At 44.2% G+C, this 20,570-nt stretch overlaps 1 protein-coding gene across 1 annotated transcript in view; it reads right to left on the bottom strand.

Moving 5' to 3' along the window:
• Nucleotides 1–20,570, bottom strand: part of LOC100313950 (ATP-binding cassette, sub-family C (CFTR/MRP), member 3) — a 61,476-nt gene that overhangs the window by 16,378 nt on the left and 24,528 nt on the right. The window contains exons 6-15 of the mRNA XM_036946073.2: nucleotides 20,238–20,299; nucleotides 19,855–19,986; nucleotides 6,933–7,172; nucleotides 5,959–6,136; nucleotides 5,582–5,743; nucleotides 4,976–5,068; nucleotides 2,152–2,355; nucleotides 1,796–1,942; nucleotides 1,421–1,508; nucleotides 28–94 (exon numbers count right to left, since the gene is read on the bottom strand). Of these exons, the coding sequence (XP_036801968.2) occupies nucleotides 28–94; nucleotides 1,421–1,508; nucleotides 1,796–1,942; nucleotides 2,152–2,355; nucleotides 4,976–5,068; nucleotides 5,582–5,743; nucleotides 5,959–6,136; nucleotides 6,933–7,172; nucleotides 19,855–19,986; nucleotides 20,238–20,299 (1,373 nt within the window). The remainder of the gene's footprint in view (nucleotides 1–27; nucleotides 95–1,420; nucleotides 1,509–1,795; nucleotides 1,943–2,151; nucleotides 2,356–4,975; nucleotides 5,069–5,581; nucleotides 5,744–5,958; nucleotides 6,137–6,932; nucleotides 7,173–19,854; nucleotides 19,987–20,237; nucleotides 20,300–20,570) is intronic.

A 20,570-nucleotide genomic window follows, 5' to 3' on the forward strand; every position in this document is an offset into this window, starting at 1 on the left:
TTGTCATGATACAACTCACTAACTTACTTGTGCAGAGCAGGAGGATCTTGTTTTGCCCAGGTGAACTTCCCATTGACAACAGTCACTGAGCTATCTGAAGGGGAGAACACAGTGTAAGACTGAAAGGCAGTTAGGAAACCACCAATCGTGACACAGCATTACCAAACTGGAAGCATATATTCAAACTGTCTCAGAGCCAAGAAGGAAAAGCCATGACTATTGTCGTGGAAAATTGCATGATTATGTTATAATGCTTGTATTGCATTTAATGGTTGTTTTATTAGACAGAATAGAGTATTCTGTTAACTATTATATGTGTGTGTGTTCTACTGAGGGGGGCCTCTATGAGATAACACTGACAGAGGAGATTTACGATGTCTTTGGGTAATAAAGCCTAAAGAGCATTCCAGATAACACAAGGTAATGTTTTTGTGCTGTACCGTACCAGGGTGAGACGGGTCCCAGTTTGGAGTAGGAGGAACCAGACACTGGTCTTTACAATGAAAACTGTTGACACAGCAGTAACTCTCTGCTATGTTTTATAGATATCTTTCATACAAATCTTAACCTTGTGACCATTCTATGCATCTGTGGTTCGTCATGTAGGTTGAGAGGGGTGCATCTTGGCTATAAAAGATCTTTGTACTTTTCTGATGTCACTTTCAAATGGTTCATTAGAAATGGCGCATCGTTGAAAGTCAAAAAGGCTATTGCTATAGCTCTTATTATTAAAGACGTAGCTTAAGCTCTGACTGGCGTGTGAAGTTTGTAACTCTCCTCGTTTGGTAAAGCAGAAATAAGCCACCACACTATACACTGTGGAACCACATGTGTCTAATTCCCTTAAGTCACCTCAAGGTAGAGTCCAAAATGTTTATATCACAAAAGCCAAGAGTAATGACTACAGTATGCAGAAACAAAATGTATTACAAACCCCGCACCCCCCATTGTTACTTATTGAAAATGCAACCGTCGACAATAATGGCAGATGGGGGAACCATGGCAACGGCCAACATCAGCATGCCTTATCAGAAACATAGACCATTAGACTGACTAAACAGACCATTAGACTGACTCAACAGACCATTAGACTGACTAAACAGACCATTAGAATGACTAAACAGACCATTAGAATGACTAAACAGACCATTAGAATGACTAAACAGACCATTAGAATGACTAAACAGACCATTAGAATGACTAAACAGACCATTAGAATGACTCAACAGAAACAGACCATTAGATTGACTCAGAGGCCCTGTCCCATTAGCTTTCCCTTTATCCTATCCCTTCATGTCAGTGAAAAACCTATGGCCTATCAGAACAGCCCAGGGAGTGAAATGGAACCAGCCCAGCCAAGTTTGATCTGGTTTCTTGGTCAGCTTGGGCTGGTTCTTTGGTCAGCTGCATCCATGTTTACCTGTGGCTGTGTTATTCCTGTCCACAGACTCTGGGTCCAGCTCTTCATGACTCAGGAAGTCCTGGATACGCTTCAGAGACACGCTGGCCTGATGAGAAGCTACAGAGTCAACACAATACTCACGTACAGGAGGAGGAGCAGAGTGAGGAGGAGAAGGAGCAGAGTGAGGTGAGGAGGAGGAGCAGAGTGAGGAGGAGGAGGAGGAGCAGAGTGAGGAGGAGGAGGAGGAGCAGAGTGAGGAGGAGGAGGAGGAGCAGAGTGAGGAGGAGGAGGAGGAGCAGAGTGAGGAGGAGGAGGAGGAGCAGAGTGAGGAGGAGGAGGAGGAGCAGAGTGAGGAGGAGGAGGAGGAGCAGAGTGAGGAGGAGGGGAGCCTACCTGTACAACGCTACTGATGACTTGGGGCAGCATATTGAGAGGGAACCGTAAGATGTTAAACAGAGACAAAGACACAAAGGCTTTCTCCGCATCTAAAATGTTATTTTTATCCACTGTCACGTACACTGCAAACGTCATCAAGGCAACCTGAGGAGACATTAAGAGAAAACAATCATGGAAGTAGATCCTCTGGGCAGCTCATGGGTCTGCAATACAGCTGTCAGAGTGTACTCACTTCCTTCTAAAAGAGCTAACGTTAGTCATCTTAGAAATATTACAGAGTTGTACTTCCTTATGCAAACATGGTATATAGTGTACAACAAGGACAATATAGATGCTGTGTGTGTGTCCCGTACTAGGAATGGTGCGCTGGTCCAGGCCATGGTAGACAGAGCACCGAGGTAGGCCGTCTTGCGGAGCACATTGAGCTCTTTCTGTCTGATCTCCAGAACCTTCTCTTTAAAGGAGTTCTCCCAGGCGTACAGCTTCAACACTTTGATCCCGTTCAGAATCTCGTTCATCAGTTTGATGCGAGCGTCCTTGTAATGCATCTGCTCCACCTGAGAGATAGGGAGGGGTGGTGGGGTAGAGGGGGAGAGGGAGAGAGGGGGTAGAGGGGGAGAGAGAGAGAGGGGGTAGAGGGGGAGGTAGAGGAGATGTCAAAACAACACTACTTTAGAGAGCATATTCACTGTTGATGTTTTTTCAGATTTCAAGGGAAAATACAGTATTTCACACTCCTTAATAGAGGCTTTGATAGTTTTTGTATTTATTAAGGATCCCCATTAGTTCCTGCCAAGGCAGCAGCTAATCTTCATGGGGTTTATTAAGGATCCCCATTAGTTCCTGCCAAGGCAGCAGCTACTCTTCCTGGGGTTTATTATGGATCCCGATTAGTTCCTGCCAAGGCAGCAGCTACTCTTCCTGGGGTTTATTATGGATCCTGATTAGTTCCTGCCAAGGCAGCAGCTACTCTTCCTGGGGTTTATTATGGATCCTGATTAGTTCCTGCCAAGGCAGCAGCTAATCTTCCTGGGGTTTATTATGGATCCTGATTAGTTCCTGCCAAGGCAGCAGCTACTCTTCCTGGGGTTTATTATGGATCCTGATTAGTTCCTGCCAAGGCAGCAGCTACTCTTCCTGGGGTTTATTAAGGATCCCCATTAGTTCCTGCCAAGGCAGCAGCTAATCTTCCTGGGGTTTATTATGGATCCCGATTAGTTCCTGCCAAGGCAGCAGCTAATCTTCCTGGGGTTTATTATGGATCCTGATTAGTTCCTGCCAAGGCAGCAGCTACTCTTCCTGGGGTTTATTATGGATCCTGATTAGTTCCTGCCAAGGCAGCAGCTAATCTTCCTGGGGTTTATTATGGATCCTGATTAGTTCCTGCCAAGGCAGCAGCTACTCTTCCTGGGGTTTATTATGGATCCCCATTAGTTCCTGCCAAGGCAGCAGCTAATCTTCCTGGGGTTTATTATGGATCCTGATTAGTTCCTGCCAAGGCAGCAGCTAATCTTCCTGGGATTTATTATGGATCCCCATTAGTTCCTGCCAAGGCAGCAGCTAATCTTCCTGGGGTTTATTATGGATCCCGATTAGTTCCTGCCAAGGCAGTGTTATATGTGTGACATGACATAACACATTTCTCAACACATTAAGTTTGCTCCCTCAGGCCACTACTCTACTACTACATATCTACAATACATAATCCATGTGTAAGTGTGTAGAGTGCATGTCTTATCATGTGTGTGTGTGTGTCTTATCTGTTTTGCATAATTTACTTGATGTGGAATAGAGTTCCATGTAGTCATGGCTCTATGTAATACTGTGCGCCTCCCATAGTCTGTTCTTGACTTGGGGATTGTGAAGAGACCTCTGGTGGCATGTCTTGTGGTGTATGCATGGGTGTCCAAGTAGTTTTAACAGACACCACGGTGCATTCAGCATGACAACACTTCTTACAAAAACAAGTAGTGATGAAGTAAATCTCTCCTCGACTTTGAGCCATGAGAGATTTACATACATATTATTAATGTCAGCTCGCCCTGTACATTTCAGGGCCAGTCTTGCTGCCCTGTTCTGTAATTTTCCACTTTGTGGCACCTGACTGAACAGCAGTCCAGGTGTGATAAAACCAGGGCCTGTAGGACCTGCCTTGTTGATAGTGCTGTTAAGGCGGCAGAGCAGCGCTTTATTATGGACAGACTTTTCCTCATCCTAGCTACTGTTGTATCAATATGTTTTGACCACGACAGTTTACAATCCAGGATTACCCCAAGCAGTTTAGTCTCCTCAACTTGCTCAATTTCCACATGATTAAAACAAGCTTTAGTTGAGGTTTAGTGAATGATTTTTCCCAAATACAATGCTTTTAGTTTTCGAAATGTATTCCTTGCCACCCATTCTGAAACTAACTGGAGCTCTCTGTTAAGGGTGGCAGTGATTTCACTCGCTGTAGTAGCTGACGTATATAGTGTTGAGTCATCCGCATACATAAACACATTGGCTCAAAGCCAGTGGCATATCATTAGTAAAGATTGAAAAAGTAAGGGGCCTGGGCAGCTGCCCTGGGGAATGCCTGATTCTACCTGGATTATGATGGAAAGGCTTCCATTAAAGAACACCCTCTGTGTTGTTAGACAGGTAACTCTTTATCCACAATATAGCAGGGGGTGTAAAGCCATAACACATAAGTTTTCCAGCAGCAGACTACAATAGTTTACAGCAAAATAGCATTGTATCTGGTCAAACACATTTTCTTCCCCAAAAAAGTTTACTTAGCGTTGGTAACAGGCTGATTGGTCGGCTCTTTGAGCCAGTAAAGTGGACTTTACTATTCCTGGGAAGCTGAATTTTTTTTTGCTTCTCTCCAGGCCTGAGGGCACATATTATTCTAGTAGGCTTAGATTGAAGATATGGTTGCTCAACATACAAAAAAGGCATAGTTTGAAGCACAGTAGTATAAACTCACATCAGATCTATACAGGGCTTTGTTGTTGGACCCTTAGCATTTATGTGGTAAAAAGTTGGGCACATGTTTCTACATTGATCCTTAGATTAAACAACCAACTTATTTTCTATGAGACTTTATCATCTTAATAACAATCATCATCACCACTACTTCAACTCCTTGTCCCCAATGATAAGCCCTCATAGAGTAGCAGAGGGAGCTATGTATACCTGGTAGGCTCGTGTCCTCACAGCGATGGCAGCATTTAAAGGAATCAGGAGGATCATCACAGCAACACCAGCCAGCACTGATGGACCCAGGTTCTACAACAGAGACAAGGCATGACCAACCAACACAGAGACAAGGCATGACCAACCAACACAGAGACAAGGCATGACCAATCAACACAGAGACAAGGCATGACCAATCAACACAGAGACAAGGCATGACCAATCAACAGAGACAAGGCATGACCAATCAACACAGAGACAAGGCATGACCAATCAACACAGAGACAAGGCATGACCAATCAACACAGAGACAAGGCATGACCAACCAACACAGAGACAAGGCATGACCAAACAACAGAGACAAGGCATGACCAATCAACACAGACACAAAATCATGACCAATCAACAGACACAAAATCATGACCAATCAACACAGACACAAAATCATGACCAATCAACACAACAGAGATGGACCCTGGTTCAACAACACAGACAGACCAGACATGACTAATCAACACAGATGTCATTAGATCTACTTCTCCTACAGTGTACTAGTTATTCTATGGCAGACTAATAAACCCACCTCCATGGTAAGAACCCACCCACCTGCCACAGGAAGTATAGCGCCAGTATGATCTGAAGTGGGGCGGACCACAGCATGTTGAGAAAGGTGGTGAGATCCATGAAGCGCTGAGCGTCCACTGACATCAGGTTGACTATCTCTCCCACTGTAGATGTACGCTTGGCCGCGTTCGTGATGATCAGAGACTAGGGGGAGAGAACAGAGAAAGAGAGAGATAGAGGCAGAACAGAAGATAGAGAGAGATTCAGTACTTTCGCCACTGTAGTGAATGTGTGTGTGTGCTCCTGTGTGTGTGTGTGTGTGTGTGTATGCTCCTGTGTGTGTGTGTGTGTGTGTGTGTGTGTATGCTCCTGTGTGTGTGTATGCGTGTGTGTGTGTGTGAGATTCTGCCTGTGTGTACCTTCCTGTAGATAGCTCCTATGATGGCGGTGCGGAGCCTCATCCCGGTGACGAAGCAGTACTGGAAGTGTTGGTGCAGGATGAGGGTCTGGAGGAAGGCTGTGAAGAACATGAGGAATGCCAGGGCATAGCCCCACCAGGTGGGAGCTTCCTTCTGCTTCGTGAACGAGATCAATAAGCTAGTGAGAGAGAGCGAGATCAAATGAAAATACATTATTAATGTATTATTACCGTTAAGAAAATGTCTTGCAGCATAACATACTGAATATATACAAATAATATGTGATCTGTAAGTACAATGAGCAAAGGGCAAGCCCTAGAACGAAGGACATAAAACAAGCAACGGAAGGTGCAGTTTTTCCATTACGAGCCATGACACCACCATGACCACCCATGTGGTTTATGGAAAGATATGATCTACCTAACAATCTATCACTGTCTCTTCTCTCCAGGAAATAAATCATTAATAAACCCCTCTTTACGACACAGAGGGGGTTTATGCTTTCACAGAAAAGAGGCCATCATTCAAATACACACCCAGTCATGATCGCCTACACCGGGAAGACATTTACACGTTGGCTTTGCATAACATACAAATAAGACCATAAGAATGAAAAACGAACACCATGCAAAAACTTGAATATTTTTGAGAAAACGAGAGACCATGATAGATTGTTAGGTAGATAATTTCCTTCCATAAACCACATAGGTAAATACCGTCCAGGTACTTGGAAACACTGTGGTAGTGAGAGGAACAATGCTGTCCTGTCACCCTGTAAAGCTACAAGGAAACAGATGCTCCTATGATGGGTCTGAAAGAGGAACTACAGCAGTTATATTGAAATATCTCACAGATCTTTATCTTTACTCAGAACTTCAAATTGCATTCAGGCCCACGTTCAGCGTGTTCATCTTGACATATAGGCTTCAAACAGCTTCATAAGGGGTTATAATGCTTCATGGTGCTCTACTTACCTGAGGAGCTGTGGGTTGACGAAGGTGATGAGGTCCTGTAGGAGTTTAAAGGCAGATCCGATGAGGAAGTAGGGTCCAAAAGCCTTGATGAGGGAGCGGAGGAAGGAGGGCTTCTTGGGGGTTTTCTTTTTGGACAGCAACACCTCCACCTCCTCAGGACTGTTCTCCCCCCCTACGTGGTTGGACTCTCCCGCTGGCGGAGGCTTGGAGTACAGAGCCTGGGTGGACCGGTCCTTAGCACTGTGGAGAAAATGGCAGGAAATGAGTTTCCAGTAGAAGAAGCATTCATCAAATTCAACTTTTTCCTTGAAGTTAGCAGATATATTGCATATGTTTGTGTGATTTTCTCCCAGAGATCTGAATGTGGAGGGTTAGATTTCAATAGAGGATGAATCAATGAAACACAACCCTCCTTCACACCCCCAATTACAAGCTTAGGCCTCTCCTTCATATAACTTTACTGGTCCTTCTGTAAACTGAAGGTAAACCAGACAGAACTTGGCAGGGAAACTGAAAATAAATAAATAAAGGGAAAGAAGGGAGGAAGGAAAGAGAAAGAAGGAAGGAAGGGAAAGGAAAAAAAAGGAAGGAAGGAAGGGAAAGGAAAAAAAAGGAAGGAAGGAAGGAAGGAAGGAAGGGAAGGGAAAAAAGGAAGGAAGGGAAAAAAGGAAGGGAGGAAGGAAGGAAGGGAAGGGAAAGAAGGAAGGAAGGAAGGAAGGGAAAGAAGGAAGGTAGGGAAAGAAGGAAGGAAGGAAGGGAAAGAAGGAAGGAAGGAAGGAAGGAAGGAAGGAAGGAAGGAAGGAAGGGAAAGAAGGAAGGAAGGGAAAGAAGGAAGAAAGGAAGGAAGGGAAGAAAGGAAGGAAGGGAAAAAAGGAAGGAAGGAAGGAAGGAAGGGAAAGAAGGAAGGAAGGAAGGAAGGAAGGAAGGAAGGAAGGAAGGAAGGAAGGAAGGAAGGAAGGAGAAAGAAGGGAGGAAGGAAGGAAAGGAAGAAGGAAAGAAAGAAAGAAAGAAAGAGAAGGAAGGGAAAGAAGGAAGGAAGGTTTACTGCAGCATACTGTAAATTATGATGCATTGTGGGAAAATGTGGGTGGGGAAATAATTGCAGTATTTTCAATGGTACTGTAATTTCACTCCTCAATCTTTGGAGCGCTTAAAACCTTTTGACCACAAAATGGGGGCATGGTTTGTAGTTTGAGAGAATGTGTGGAACAACAGAGGTTGGAGTTCAGCAGACAAGCTGGTGTTAAGTGATTTTGGACCAGAGATTTACATTGGAGTCATTTTGCAGATCCTCTTATCCAGAGCGACTTACAGTTAGTTATCTATGACAACCATCTCGTCATAACTAAAACATTTGTCAATACAGCCAGCTACAAAGTCAGTGCTAGTAAGACACAATGTAAGTATGGAACAGTGGGAACAGCTGTGTGCCCTTCACAAGCTGAAGCAATGGAACTGTGGGGCCCATGGCTGTGTGGCCTTCACAAGCTGAAGCAATGGAACTGTGGGGCCCATGGCTGTGTGGCCTTCACAAGCTGAAGCAATGGAACTGTGGGGCCCATGGCTGTGTGGCCTTCACAAGCTGAAGCAATGGAACAGTAGGGCCCATGGCTGTGGCATTGACAACCTGAAGTAATGGAACTGTGGGGCCCATGGCTGTGGCATTGACAACCTGAAGTAATGGAACAGTGGGGCCCATGGCTATGGCATTGACTACCTGAAGTAATGGAACAGTGGGGCCCATGGCTGTGGCATTGACAACCTGAAGTAATGGAACAGTGGGGCCCATGGCTGTGGCATTGACTACCTGAAGCAATGGAACTGTGGGGCCCATGGCTGTGGCATTGACAACCTGAAGTAATGGAACTGTGGGGCCCATGGCTGTGGCATTGACTACCTGAAGCAATGGAACAGTGGGGCCCATGGCTGTGGCATTGACAACCTGAAGTAATGGAACAGTGGGGCCCATGGCTATGGCATTGACAACCTGAAGTAATGGAACAGTAGGGCCCATGGCTGTGGCATTGACAACCTGAAGTAATGGAACAGTGGGGCCCATGGCTGTGGCATTGACAACCTGAAGTAATGGAACAGTGGGGCCCATGGCTGTGGCATTGACAACCTGAAGTAATGGAACAGTGGGGCCCATGGCTGTGTGGCATTGACTACCTGAAGTAATGGAACAGTGGGGCCCATGGCTGTGGCATTGACAACCTGAAGTAATGGAACAGTGGGGCCCATGGCTGTGGCATTGACAACCTGAAGTAATGGAACAGTGGGGCCCATGGCTGTGGCATTGACAACCTGAAGTAATGGAACAGTGGGGCCCATGGCTGTGGCATTGACAACCTGAAGTAATGGAACTGTGGGGCCCATGGCTGTGGCATTGACAACCTGAAGTAATGGAACAGTGGAGCCCATGGCTGTGGCATTGACTACCTGAAGTAATGGAACAGTGGGGCCCATGGCTGTGGCATTGACAACCTGAAGTAATGGAACAGTGGGGCCCATGGCTGTGTGGCATTGACAACCTGAAGTAATGGAACAGTGGGGCCCATGGCTGGGGCATTGACTACCTGAAGTAATGGAACTGTAGGGCCCATGGCTGTGTGGCATTGACAACCTGAAGTAATGGAACAGTGGGGCCCATGGCTGTGTGGCCTTCACAACCTGAAGTAATGGAACAGTAGGGCCCATGGCTGTGGCATTGACAACCTGAAGTAATGGAACAGTGGAGCCCATGGCTGTGGCATTGACAACCTGAAGTAATGGAACAGTGGGGCCCATGGCTGTGTGGCCTTCACAACCTGAAGTAATGGAACAGTAGGGCCCATGGCTGTGTGGCCTTCACAACCTGAAGTAATGGAACAGTGGGGCCCATGGCTGTGGCATTGACAACCTGAAGTAATGGAACAGTGGGGCCCATGGCTGTGGCATTGACAACCTGAAGCAATGGAACAGTGGAGCCCATGGCTGTGGCATTGATAACCTGAAGCAATGGAACAGTAGGGCCCATGGCTGTGGCATTGACTACCTGAAGTAATGGAACAGTAGGGCCCATGGCTGTGGCATTGACAACCTGAAGTAATGGAACAGTAGGGCCCATGGCTGTGGCATTGACTACCTGAAGTAATGGAACAGTGGGGCCCATGGCTGTGGCATTGACAACCTGAAGTAATGGAACAGTAGGGCCCATGGCTGTGGCATTGACAACCTGAAGCAGAAAGTTGTTTGGGGGTAAATGTTTATGCTCTAGCAAGTTCGTTTTTACAAGCTTTCTGGTTAAAGGTTTATGTGGTAGCCAACTGCTTGCTTTTGATAAGTTAAAAATGTATATTTTCACTTTGAGAAAAACATAAATCCAAACAATTATTAAGACGGTAGGATTGAAATGTTTTATAAAAAATGGCAGAGAGAAAGCAGGTAGTTTCTGTTTAGAGCAGAAAGACGGTTTAATCTGGTTACCAGCCGGAGTTTGAAAGCCAGACTTTCACTCCACTGCTTTCCAGGCAAGTTCCAGTCTTTTTCCACTCACTGCAGCAGCTTGTTGGAAAGCATGATGTGAACACTGCACCAATGTTCTATATTTCTTACTGATTTGTACTGTGAATGAATTCAGTCTTTGATACTAGCATTCCCACTTAGCATTTGACGTCCTTCAGGCATTTTGTTTTGGAGGGGGGGGGGGGGGGGGGGGGTCCTCAGTCTTTTTTTTTTGGTGAGGTCTGGACCGAAGTAGATTGGAGTGGATTTAGCAAGTGACATCAATAAGGGATCATCGCTTTCACCTGGATTCACCTGGTCAGTCTGTCATGGAAAGAGCAGGTGTGCCTAATGTTTAGTATACTCAGATTGGTGGCACCTTAATTGGGGATAGCGGGCTCGTGGAAATTGCTGGAGTGGAATAGTATCAAAAACAAACACATGGGATGATGCCATTCCATTAACTTCTTTGGGATAGGGGGCAGCATTTTCACTTTTGGATGAATAGCGTGCCCAGAGTAAACTGCCTCCTACTCAGTCCCAGATGCTAATATATGCATAGTATTATTAGTATTGTATTGGATAGAAAACACTCTGAAGTTTCTAAACTGTTTGAATGATGTCTGTGAGTATAACAGAACTTATATGGCAGGCAAAAATGTGAGAAAAAAATCCAAACAGGAAGTGGGAAATCTGAGGTTTGTAGTTTTTGAACTCAGCCCCTATCGAATACACAGTGGGATATGGGTCATTTTGCACTTCCTACGGCTTCCAGAACATTGTCTTTAGAACATTGTTTCAGGCTTCTACTGTGAAGGGGGGCCGAAAGAGAGCTGATTGAGTCAGCGGTCTGGCAGCAGCCTCAATCTCAGTCACGCGCATTCACATGAATGCGCATTCTCGTTCCATTTCTTTTCTACAGACAATGGAATTATCCGGTTGGAACATTATTGAACATTCATGATAAAATCATCCTAAAGATTGATTCTATACTTAGTTTGACAAGTTTGTACGACCTGTAATATAACTTTTTGAACTTTTCGTCCGACGTTCGGCTGGACCCGAACGCGCGTTTGGATTTGTTTACCAAACGCCCTAACAAAAGAAGCTATTTGGACATAAATTAACTTTATTGAACAAATCAAACATTTATTGTGCAACTGGGATTCCCGGGAGTGCATTCTGATGAAGATCATCAAAGGTAAGTGAATATTTATAATGCTATTTCTGACTAAGGTTGACTCCACAACATGGCGGGTATCTGTATGGCTTGTTTGTGTGTCTGAGCACCGTACTCAGATTATTGCATGGTATGCTTTTTCCGTAAAGTTTTTTTGAAATCTGACACAGTGGTTGCATTAAGGAGAAGTGTATCTAAAGTTCCATGCATAACACTTGAATTTACATCAACATTTATAATGAGTATTTCTGTGAATTCATGTGGCTCTCTGCAAAATCACAGCATGTTTTTGAACTACTGGACAAATTAGATTTTTGGATATAAATATGCACTTTATCGAACAAAACATACATGTATTGTGTAACATGAAGTCCTATGAGTGTCATCCGATGAAGATCATCAAAGTTTAGTGATTAATTTTATCTCTATTTGTGCCTTTTGTGACTCCTCTCTTTGGCTGAAAAAATGGCTGGGTTTTTCTGTGACTTGGTGGTGACCTAAATCGTTTGTGGAGCTTTCGCGGTAAAGCATTTTTGAAATCAGACACTGTGGCTGGATTAACGAGAATATTATCTTTAAAATGGGGCCTAATACTTGTATGTTTGAGAAATTTGATTTATGGGATTTCTGTTGATTTATATTTGGCACCCTGCAATTTCATTGGCTGTTGGCAAGGGGTTCCGCTAGTCCTAGACAGGTTAATGTCATTCCAGCCATTATTATGAGCCGTCCTCCCCTCAGCAGCCTCCACTGAAATCAATCCTAGTGTGACTTGGATTTAAAGGATAAGTGCCTGGTGCAATAATAAAATGGCGTGAGGCAACTCTTGCCCCTGTTAACACCCATCCAATGTGTTTTTAACTTCAGTAGAATAATCAAGTATGTTTACCGTTATACGTGACAAAGACAGAGGAAAATACAACAACTGAAGTCATTTGACATGTTTATGTAATATTAGGAGACGGACTGTTTTCAAATAGAGTATAAAAAAAAAACAGCTGCAACAACATAAGCACAACACTTCACAAATCTATAATTTCAGTCAGAAAGCGTTGTGTGTGTGTGGTGTGTGTGTGTGGTGTGTGTGCGTGTGGTGTGTGTGTGTGTGTGTGTGTGTTTATGGTTTATCTTCAAGAAGACTCTGCGTTCTAGAGAAGTGGTCATTCGGTTTCTCAAGCCTAATGACAGGCGGAATATTCTATCTAACGCTTGGGATGCAAAGGGCAGAAGCCAGATCCAGTACCACAGGACACAGCTTTGAATAAACAGCCTGCCAGCACTGGAGAAGGGACTCTCGAAACGCCTCCCTTTACCTCGTCCAGGTATTTCTGCAGCTCACAGAGCTAAATGCCCTGCCAGGTTGACCCTCCGGCTGGACAATGACCTCCGACACAATCTTCGATGTGAGGAAGCTATATTTCTAATGCACTTTGGTCAAGATGCTTGCTGGATTAATCTTCCTGGGATCCTGCTGCTCCACGTCTGTACTCTCTGATTTGCTGAAGTACAAAATATTCTGCTTCCCTCATCAGTGGCTCTGTTGAGCAAAGTGTCAGAGACGCACTTGGATCCATCAGGCAAGCTGCTGCAGGGGTTGGATCAAAGTTGGCTGCCAGAGGATTCAGTATGCATGCGAAGTGCTCACACAGTGACTTCAGGAGGACATGTGTCAACTGTTTTGCAACAGTAGTTGACTGCAAGTGTGCCTCAAGTTTGAGAAAGCACGGTACCACATCAGACAGTGATTGGCTGTCAGTTTGAAGTTGGTCAGTATGGATTGCGAACTGCTCAAGCAACTTCACAAGCTGTTCTAGCTTGGCCCAGTCATGTGCCGTGCTCTCCCTTGAATTTCTTCCCTGTTAGCTACAGAGCAAATTCTCCAGTGTTAAAAAATAATCATAAAATGGATTGGTCTGTGGACCCATATAGACACTAGAACAGTGTTCAATTAACATACTGCTTAGTGTAAAGCCTTATTAAAACATTTCCCAGAGTGCCTTGCCTTTCTAGCAAATTGTAAAGTTACCATCCATGGCTGTATTTGTTAGTGACAGATAGGGTTGTTGAATTCATCCATTTTCTCATCCGTATGTTTTTTAAACGTGAAATTATTTTCAATCCAAAAGCCCAGATACAGTGCATTTGGAAAGTATTCAGACCCCTCAACTTTTTCAAAAAAAATTCACGTTACAGCTTTAATTGTAAAATGTATTCAATTATTTGTACTCATTAATTTACACACAATACTCCATATTGACAAAGCAAAAACAGGTTTAAAAATGTTTTTAAATGTATAAATAAAAAAATAAAAAACGTATTTACATAAGTATTCAGACACTTTGCAACGAGTCCCGAGATTTAGCTCAGGTGGATCCTGTTCACATTGATCTTCCTTGAGATGTTTCCTCAACTGTGATTGGAGTCCACCTGTGGTAAATTCAATTGATTGGACATGATTTGGAAAGGCACACACCTGTCTATATAAGAACAAACAGTTGACAGTGAATGTCAGAGCTAAAAACCAAGCCATGAGGTAGAAGGAATTGTCCGTAGAGGCCCGAGACATGATTGTGTCGAGGCACATGTCTGGGGAAGGGTACCAAAACATTTCTGCAGTCCCCCAAGAACACAGTGGCCTCCATCATTCTTAAATGGAAGAAGCTTGGAACCATGGGGCGAAGGTAAACCTTCCAACAGGACAATGATTACGTATACAGCAAAGACAACAGAGAAGTGGCTTTGGGACAAGTCTCTGAATGTCCTTGAGTGGCCCAGCCAGAGCCCGGACTTGAAAATAGCTGTGCAGCAACACCCCCAATCCAACCTGACAGACCTTGAGAGGATCTGGGAAGAATGGGAGAAACTCCCCAAATACAGGTGTTCAAAGCTTGCAATGTCATACCCAAGAAGACTCGGGGCTGTATTCACTGCCAAAGGATCTTCAACAATGTACTGAGTAAAGGGTCTCAATACTTATGTAAATGTGATATTTCAGTTCTTTTTATACATTTGCAAAAATGTATAACTTTTTTTTTTGCTTCGTCATTATGTGGTATTGTGTGCAGATTGAGGAAAAAATGTATTTAATCAATTTTAGAATAAAGCTGTAATGTAACAAAATGTTACACATTGTGCTGACTTGCTTAGTCACATTGTGCTGCCTTGCTTAGTCACGTGTAACTTATATTGGAATACAGACAGAATTAAGATATACAACATTTATTCACCTGTAACTTGCATTCAGAATGCCATTCATAATGACTGCCAGAGTTTGGAACACCGTGAGGAGACTAACCTCTAAACTCAAACAAACATTTCAGTATGGAGGTCCAAAAACAATCTAACTGATTGGATTCATTTAGAAAAATGTGTGTTATTTATCTTCGTGTAGCTTAAGACAAATCAAATGTACATGCACACATAGATATTGAAACAAACAATTAAAAAAAATCTACCTACAATAAAGCTTGCGGGGAAATATGATAATGATGGGCGTGGTTTTGGTTCAAAGTGATGTGAATGAGTTTCTGTATTAGGCCCCTGTATTAGGGTACATCTCAACCCCATAGAAAATCTTTGGAGGGAGTTGAAAGTCTGTTGCCCAGCAACAGCCCCAAAACATCACTGCTCTAGAGGAGATCTGCATGGAGGAATGGGCCAAAATACCAGCAACAGTGTGTGAAAACCTTGTGAAGACTTACAGAAAACGTTTGACCTCTGTCATTGCCAACAAAGGGTATATAACAAAGTAAAGAGATAAACTTTTGTTATTGACCAAATACTTATTTTCCACCATAATTTGCAAATAAATTCTTAAAAATCCCACAATGTGATTTTCTGGATTTTTTTCTCTCATTTTGTCTGTCATAGTTGAAGTGTACCTATGATGAAAATTACAGGCCTCTCTCATCTTTTTAAGTGGGAGAACTTACACAATTGGTGGCTGACTAAATACTTTTTTGCCCCACCGTATAGTCATGGGTGGTAAGTCTACAATTTACATGAAAGACAAGGCACTCTGGGAAATATTTCAATAAGGCTTTACACTAAGCCATGTGTCACTATTCCGGAGTCTATATGGTTCCATAGATGCAACACGATCAGTGTTCATTTAACACTGTCAGTGATCATTGTTTTGGTTTTCAACACTGGAGAATTCCATGCAGGTTTTAAAGCTTTTGAAAAAAAAAAACAGGACAGATGAGATCAATAATAAATATTCTGTTGCAATTTCCAGTTGGCTCCTCTTTCCTATTAAGTGGTATAATGCTTACTTCATTGAGAATGTGCAGCTGGAAAAAATGTGGTCATAGTTGGAGAAAATTGGTTTCTATCCTAACAAAAGGTGCTGGACACTGCAGTGGTTTCTATCCTAACAAAAGGTACTGCACACTGCAGTGGTTTCTATCCTAACAAAAGGTACTGCACACTGCAGTGGTTTCTATCCTAACAAAAGGTGCTGGACACTGCAGTGGTTTCTATCCTAACAAAAGGTGCTGCACACTGCAGTGGTTTCTATCCTAACAAAAAGGTGCTGGACACTGCAGTGGTTTCTATCCTAACAAAAGGTGCTGGACACTGCAGTGGTTTCTATCCTAACAAAAGGTGCTGCACACTGCAGTGGTTTCTATCCTAACAAAAAGGTGCTGGACACTGCAGTGGTTTCTATCCTAACAAAAGGTGCTGGACACTGCAGTGGTTTCTATCCTAACAAAAGGTGCTGGACACTGCAGTGGTTTCTATCCTAACAAAAAGGTGCTGGACACTGCAGTGGTTTCTATCCTAACAAAAAGGTGCTGAACACTGCAGTGGTTTCTATCCTAACAAAAGGTACTGCACACTGCAGTGGTTTCTATCCTAACAAAAGGTGCTGGACACTGCAGTGGTTTCTATCCTAACAAAAAGATGCAGCACACTGCAGTGGTTTCTATCCTAACAAAAAGGTGCTGGACACTGCAGTGGTTTCTATCCTAACAAAAGGTGCTGCACACTGCAGTGGTTTCTATCCTAACAAAAAGGTGCTGGACACTGCAGTGGTTTCTATCCTAACAAAAGGTGCTGGACACTGCAGTGGTTTCTATCCTAACAAAAGGTGCTGCACACTGCAGTGGTTTCTATCCTAACAAAAAGGTGCTGGACACTGCAGTGGTTTCTATCCTAACAAAAAGGTGCTGCTCACTGCATTGGTTTCTATCCTAACAAAAGGTGCTGGACACTGCAGTGGTTTCTATCCTAACAAAAAGGTGCTGCACACTGCAGTGGTTTCTATCCTAACAAAAAGGTGCTGGACACTGCAGTGGTTTCTATCCTAACAAAAGGTGCTGGACACTGCAGTGGTTTCTATCCTAACAAAAGGTGCTGGACACTGCAGTGGTTTCTATCCTAACAAAAAGATGCAGCACACTGCAGTGGTTTCTATCCTAACAAAAAGGTGCTGAACACTGCAGTGGTTTCTATCCTAACAAAAGGTACTGCACACTGCAGTGGTTTCTATCCTAACAAAAGGTGCTGGACACTGCAGTGGTTTCTATCCTAACAAAAAGATGCAGCACACTGCAGTGGTTTCTATCCTAACAAAAAGGTGCTGGACACTGCAGTGGTTTCTATCCTAACAAAAAGGTGCTGAACACTGCAGTGGTTTCTATCATGCTCGCACACGTACACTCCAGTACTCAGAGCTCATAAAAACAAATTATCACATCTCTCAACTGTTCTGGGAAAGAGTTGAAAAGGAAAACTACTGTTGACTTAGGCTGTGTAACCTTAAACATGACAAACCATTCTCTACACATTCCTACTACTGGGTCAATATTGTTGTAAAAAGGAAAATAAGGAAAGAAGGGAAGTGATTTTTAAACAGTAAAAAAATTACTAATTAAAAAATGTTATTGAAATTTGCAGGTTTCTCTTTTCTTTGTACCTAGAAGTAGTGAAATAATTGGACGCCTTTGAGATAAGCATCACCAAATAGAATGTGTTCCAGGAAAGACTAAGGAAATTGAGCAATGGTATACCCAATGTTCATGTTGACGTTAATCTCTCCCTCCCTGTGAGCCTTGGCCTGCTCCACATTCCTGTCTCCCTCCCTCTGTTCCACCCTACATCCCTTGCCTCCCTCTCTCCCCCCCACTCTCCCTCCAAGCCTTGGCCTGTCTAGGGTGTCAGGTAGGGTGGAGGTGATATGGTCCTTGACTGGTCTCTCAAAGTACTTCATGATGACGGAAGTGAGCGCTACGGGGCGGTAGTCGTTTAGCTCAGTTACCTTAGCTTTCTTGGGAACAGGGACAATGGTGACCCTCTTGAAGCATGTGGGAACAGCAGACTGGGATAAGGATTGATTGAATATGTCCGTAAACACACCAGCCAGCTGGTCTGCGCATGCTCTGAGGACGTGGCTGGGGATGCCGTCTGGGCCTGCAGCCTTGCGAGGGTTAACACGTTTAAAAGTTTTACTCACGTCGGCTGCAGTGAAGCAGAGTCCGCATGTTTTGGTTGCGTGCCGTGTCAGTGGCACTGTATTGTCCTCAAAGCGGGCAAAAAAGTTATTTAGTCTGCCTGGGAGCAAGACATCCTGGTCCGTGACGGGGCTGGTTTTCTTTTTGTAATCCGTGATTGACTGTAGACCCTGCCACATACCTCTCGTGTCTGAGCAGTTGAATTGCGACTCTACTTTGTCTCTATACTGACGCTTAGCGGAGGGAATAGCTACACTGTTTGTATTCGGTCACCGTGCCCTGGTTAAAAGCAGTGGTTCGCGCTTTCAGTTTCACGCGAATGCTGCCATCAATACACGGTTTCTGGTTTGGGAATGTTTTAATCATTGCTATGGGAACGACATCTTCAAACAGCCATCACTAGCACAGAGAGGCGGCTGCCTACATACAGACTTGATATCATTGGCCACTTTAATAAATGGAACACTAGTCACTTTAATAATGCTACTTTAATGAATGTTTACATTTCTCACATTACTCATCTCATATGTATATACTGTATACTGTATCCTCCACTATCTATTCTATACTATTACATCTTAGCAGCTCTGTCACTGCTCATCCATATATTTTATACTTATATATTATCATCACATTCCTATAGTAGACTGTGTATTAGTTTGTGTTGTGGAATGTGTTAGATATTAGGTTTTGTTGTGGAATGTGTTAGGATATTAGGTTTTGTTGTGGAATGTTAGATATTAGGTTTTGTTGTGGAATGTGTTAGATATTAGGTTGTGTTGTGGAATGTGTTAGATATTAGGTTGTGTTGTGGAATGTGTTAGATATTAGGTTGTGTTGTGGAATGTGTTAGATATTAGGTTTTGTTGTGGAATGTGTTAGGATATTAGGTTTTGTTGTGGAATGTGTTAGGATATTAGGTTTTGTTGTGGAATTGTTAGATATTACCTGTTAGATACTGCTGCACTGTTGGATCTAGAAGCATAAGAATTTTGCTACACTCACAATAACATCTACTAACCATGTGTATGTGACCAATAAGATTTGTCTGTCTCCCTCCCTCTCTCTCCCTCCCTCCCTACCTGTGAGCCTTGATCTGCTCCAGGTCCCTCCCTCCCTCTCTCTACTCCCTCCCTACCTGTGAGCCTTGATCTGCTCCAGGTCCCTCCCTCCCTCTCTCTCCCTCCCTCCCTACCTGTGAGCCTTGATCTGCTCCAGGTCCCTCCCTCCCTCTATCCCTCCCTCCCTACCTGTGAGCCTTGATCTGCTCCAGGTCCCTCCCTTCCTACCTGTGAGCCTTGATCTGCTCCAGGTCCCTCCCTCTCTCCCTCCCTCCTACCTGTGAGCCTTGATCTGCTCCAGGTCCCTCCCCCCTCCCTCCCTACCTGTGAGCCTTGATCTGCTCCAGGTCCCTCCCTCTCTCCCTCCCTCCCTACCTGTGAGCCTTGATCTGCTCCAGGTCCCTCCCTCCCTACCTGTGAGCTTTGATCTACTCCAGGCCCCTCCCTCTCTCCCTCCCTCCCTACCTGTGAGCCTTGATCTGCTCCAGGTCCCTCCCTCCCTCCCTACCTGTGAGCCTTGATCTGCTCCAGGTCCCTCCCTCCCTCCCTCCCTCCCTACCTACCTACCTGTGAGCCTTGATCTGCTCCAGGTCCCTCCCTCTCTCCCTACCTGTGAGCCTTGATCTGCTCCAGGTCCCTCCCTCCCTACCTGTGAGCTTTGATCTACTCCAGGTCCCTCCCTCTCTCCCTCCCTCCCTACCTGTGAGCCTTGATCTGCTCCAGGTCCCTCCCTCCCTCCCTACCTGTGAGCCTTGATCTGCTCCAGGTCCCACTCTCTCAGCAGCTTGGGGACAACCTCCTCTGAGCTGTCCCTCTTGTTCAGTGACCACAGGTCTTTGGCTTCCAGAGGGTTCTTATAGCCTTTGATCGCCATGCTGGGACAGGGAGAGACACAACGTGAAACTTTGTAAAGAGAGGGATACTTTATCAGTATCCATGGAAACCATTGCACAGAGAGAAGACTGCTGTTTGCAGTTCTATTAATTATTGATCAAATGTACCGATTAATTGAATAACATATGTGAATATGAAGTAGCTACAAGCCATACAAATATATAGGACAGACACAATGATGATGAACGGGACATACTTGTTATGTGTGTGTGTATGGGGGAAATGGTTTTACCTAGTGAACCACCAGAAGGTCATTGTGGAGAGGAAGCCAGCGGTCGATTGAGGACAAGGATTCTGAGGAGAAAATAACAGAGTAAGAAGATAGGCCACAGTGTGTGTGTGTGTGTGTGTGTGTGTGTTTTTACTATCGTTGTGGGGACCAGAAGTCCTCACAAGAATAGTAAAACAAGAAAATATTTAGACAAGTGAGGACATTTCACCAGTGCCCGCAAAGAAAAAGGCTATTTTAGGCTCGCGGGTTAGGATTACAATTAGGGTTACGGGTTAAGGTTAGGGATTTGGGGTTAAGGTTAGGAAAAATTTGATTTTGAATGGGAATCAATTG

The sequence above is a fragment of the Oncorhynchus mykiss genome, chromosome 16, assembly GCF_057628025.1.
Source record: "Oncorhynchus mykiss isolate SJ-2025 chromosome 16, ASM5762802v1, whole genome shotgun sequence".
Lineage (NCBI taxonomy): Eukaryota > Metazoa > Chordata > Actinopteri > Salmoniformes > Salmonidae > Oncorhynchus > Oncorhynchus mykiss.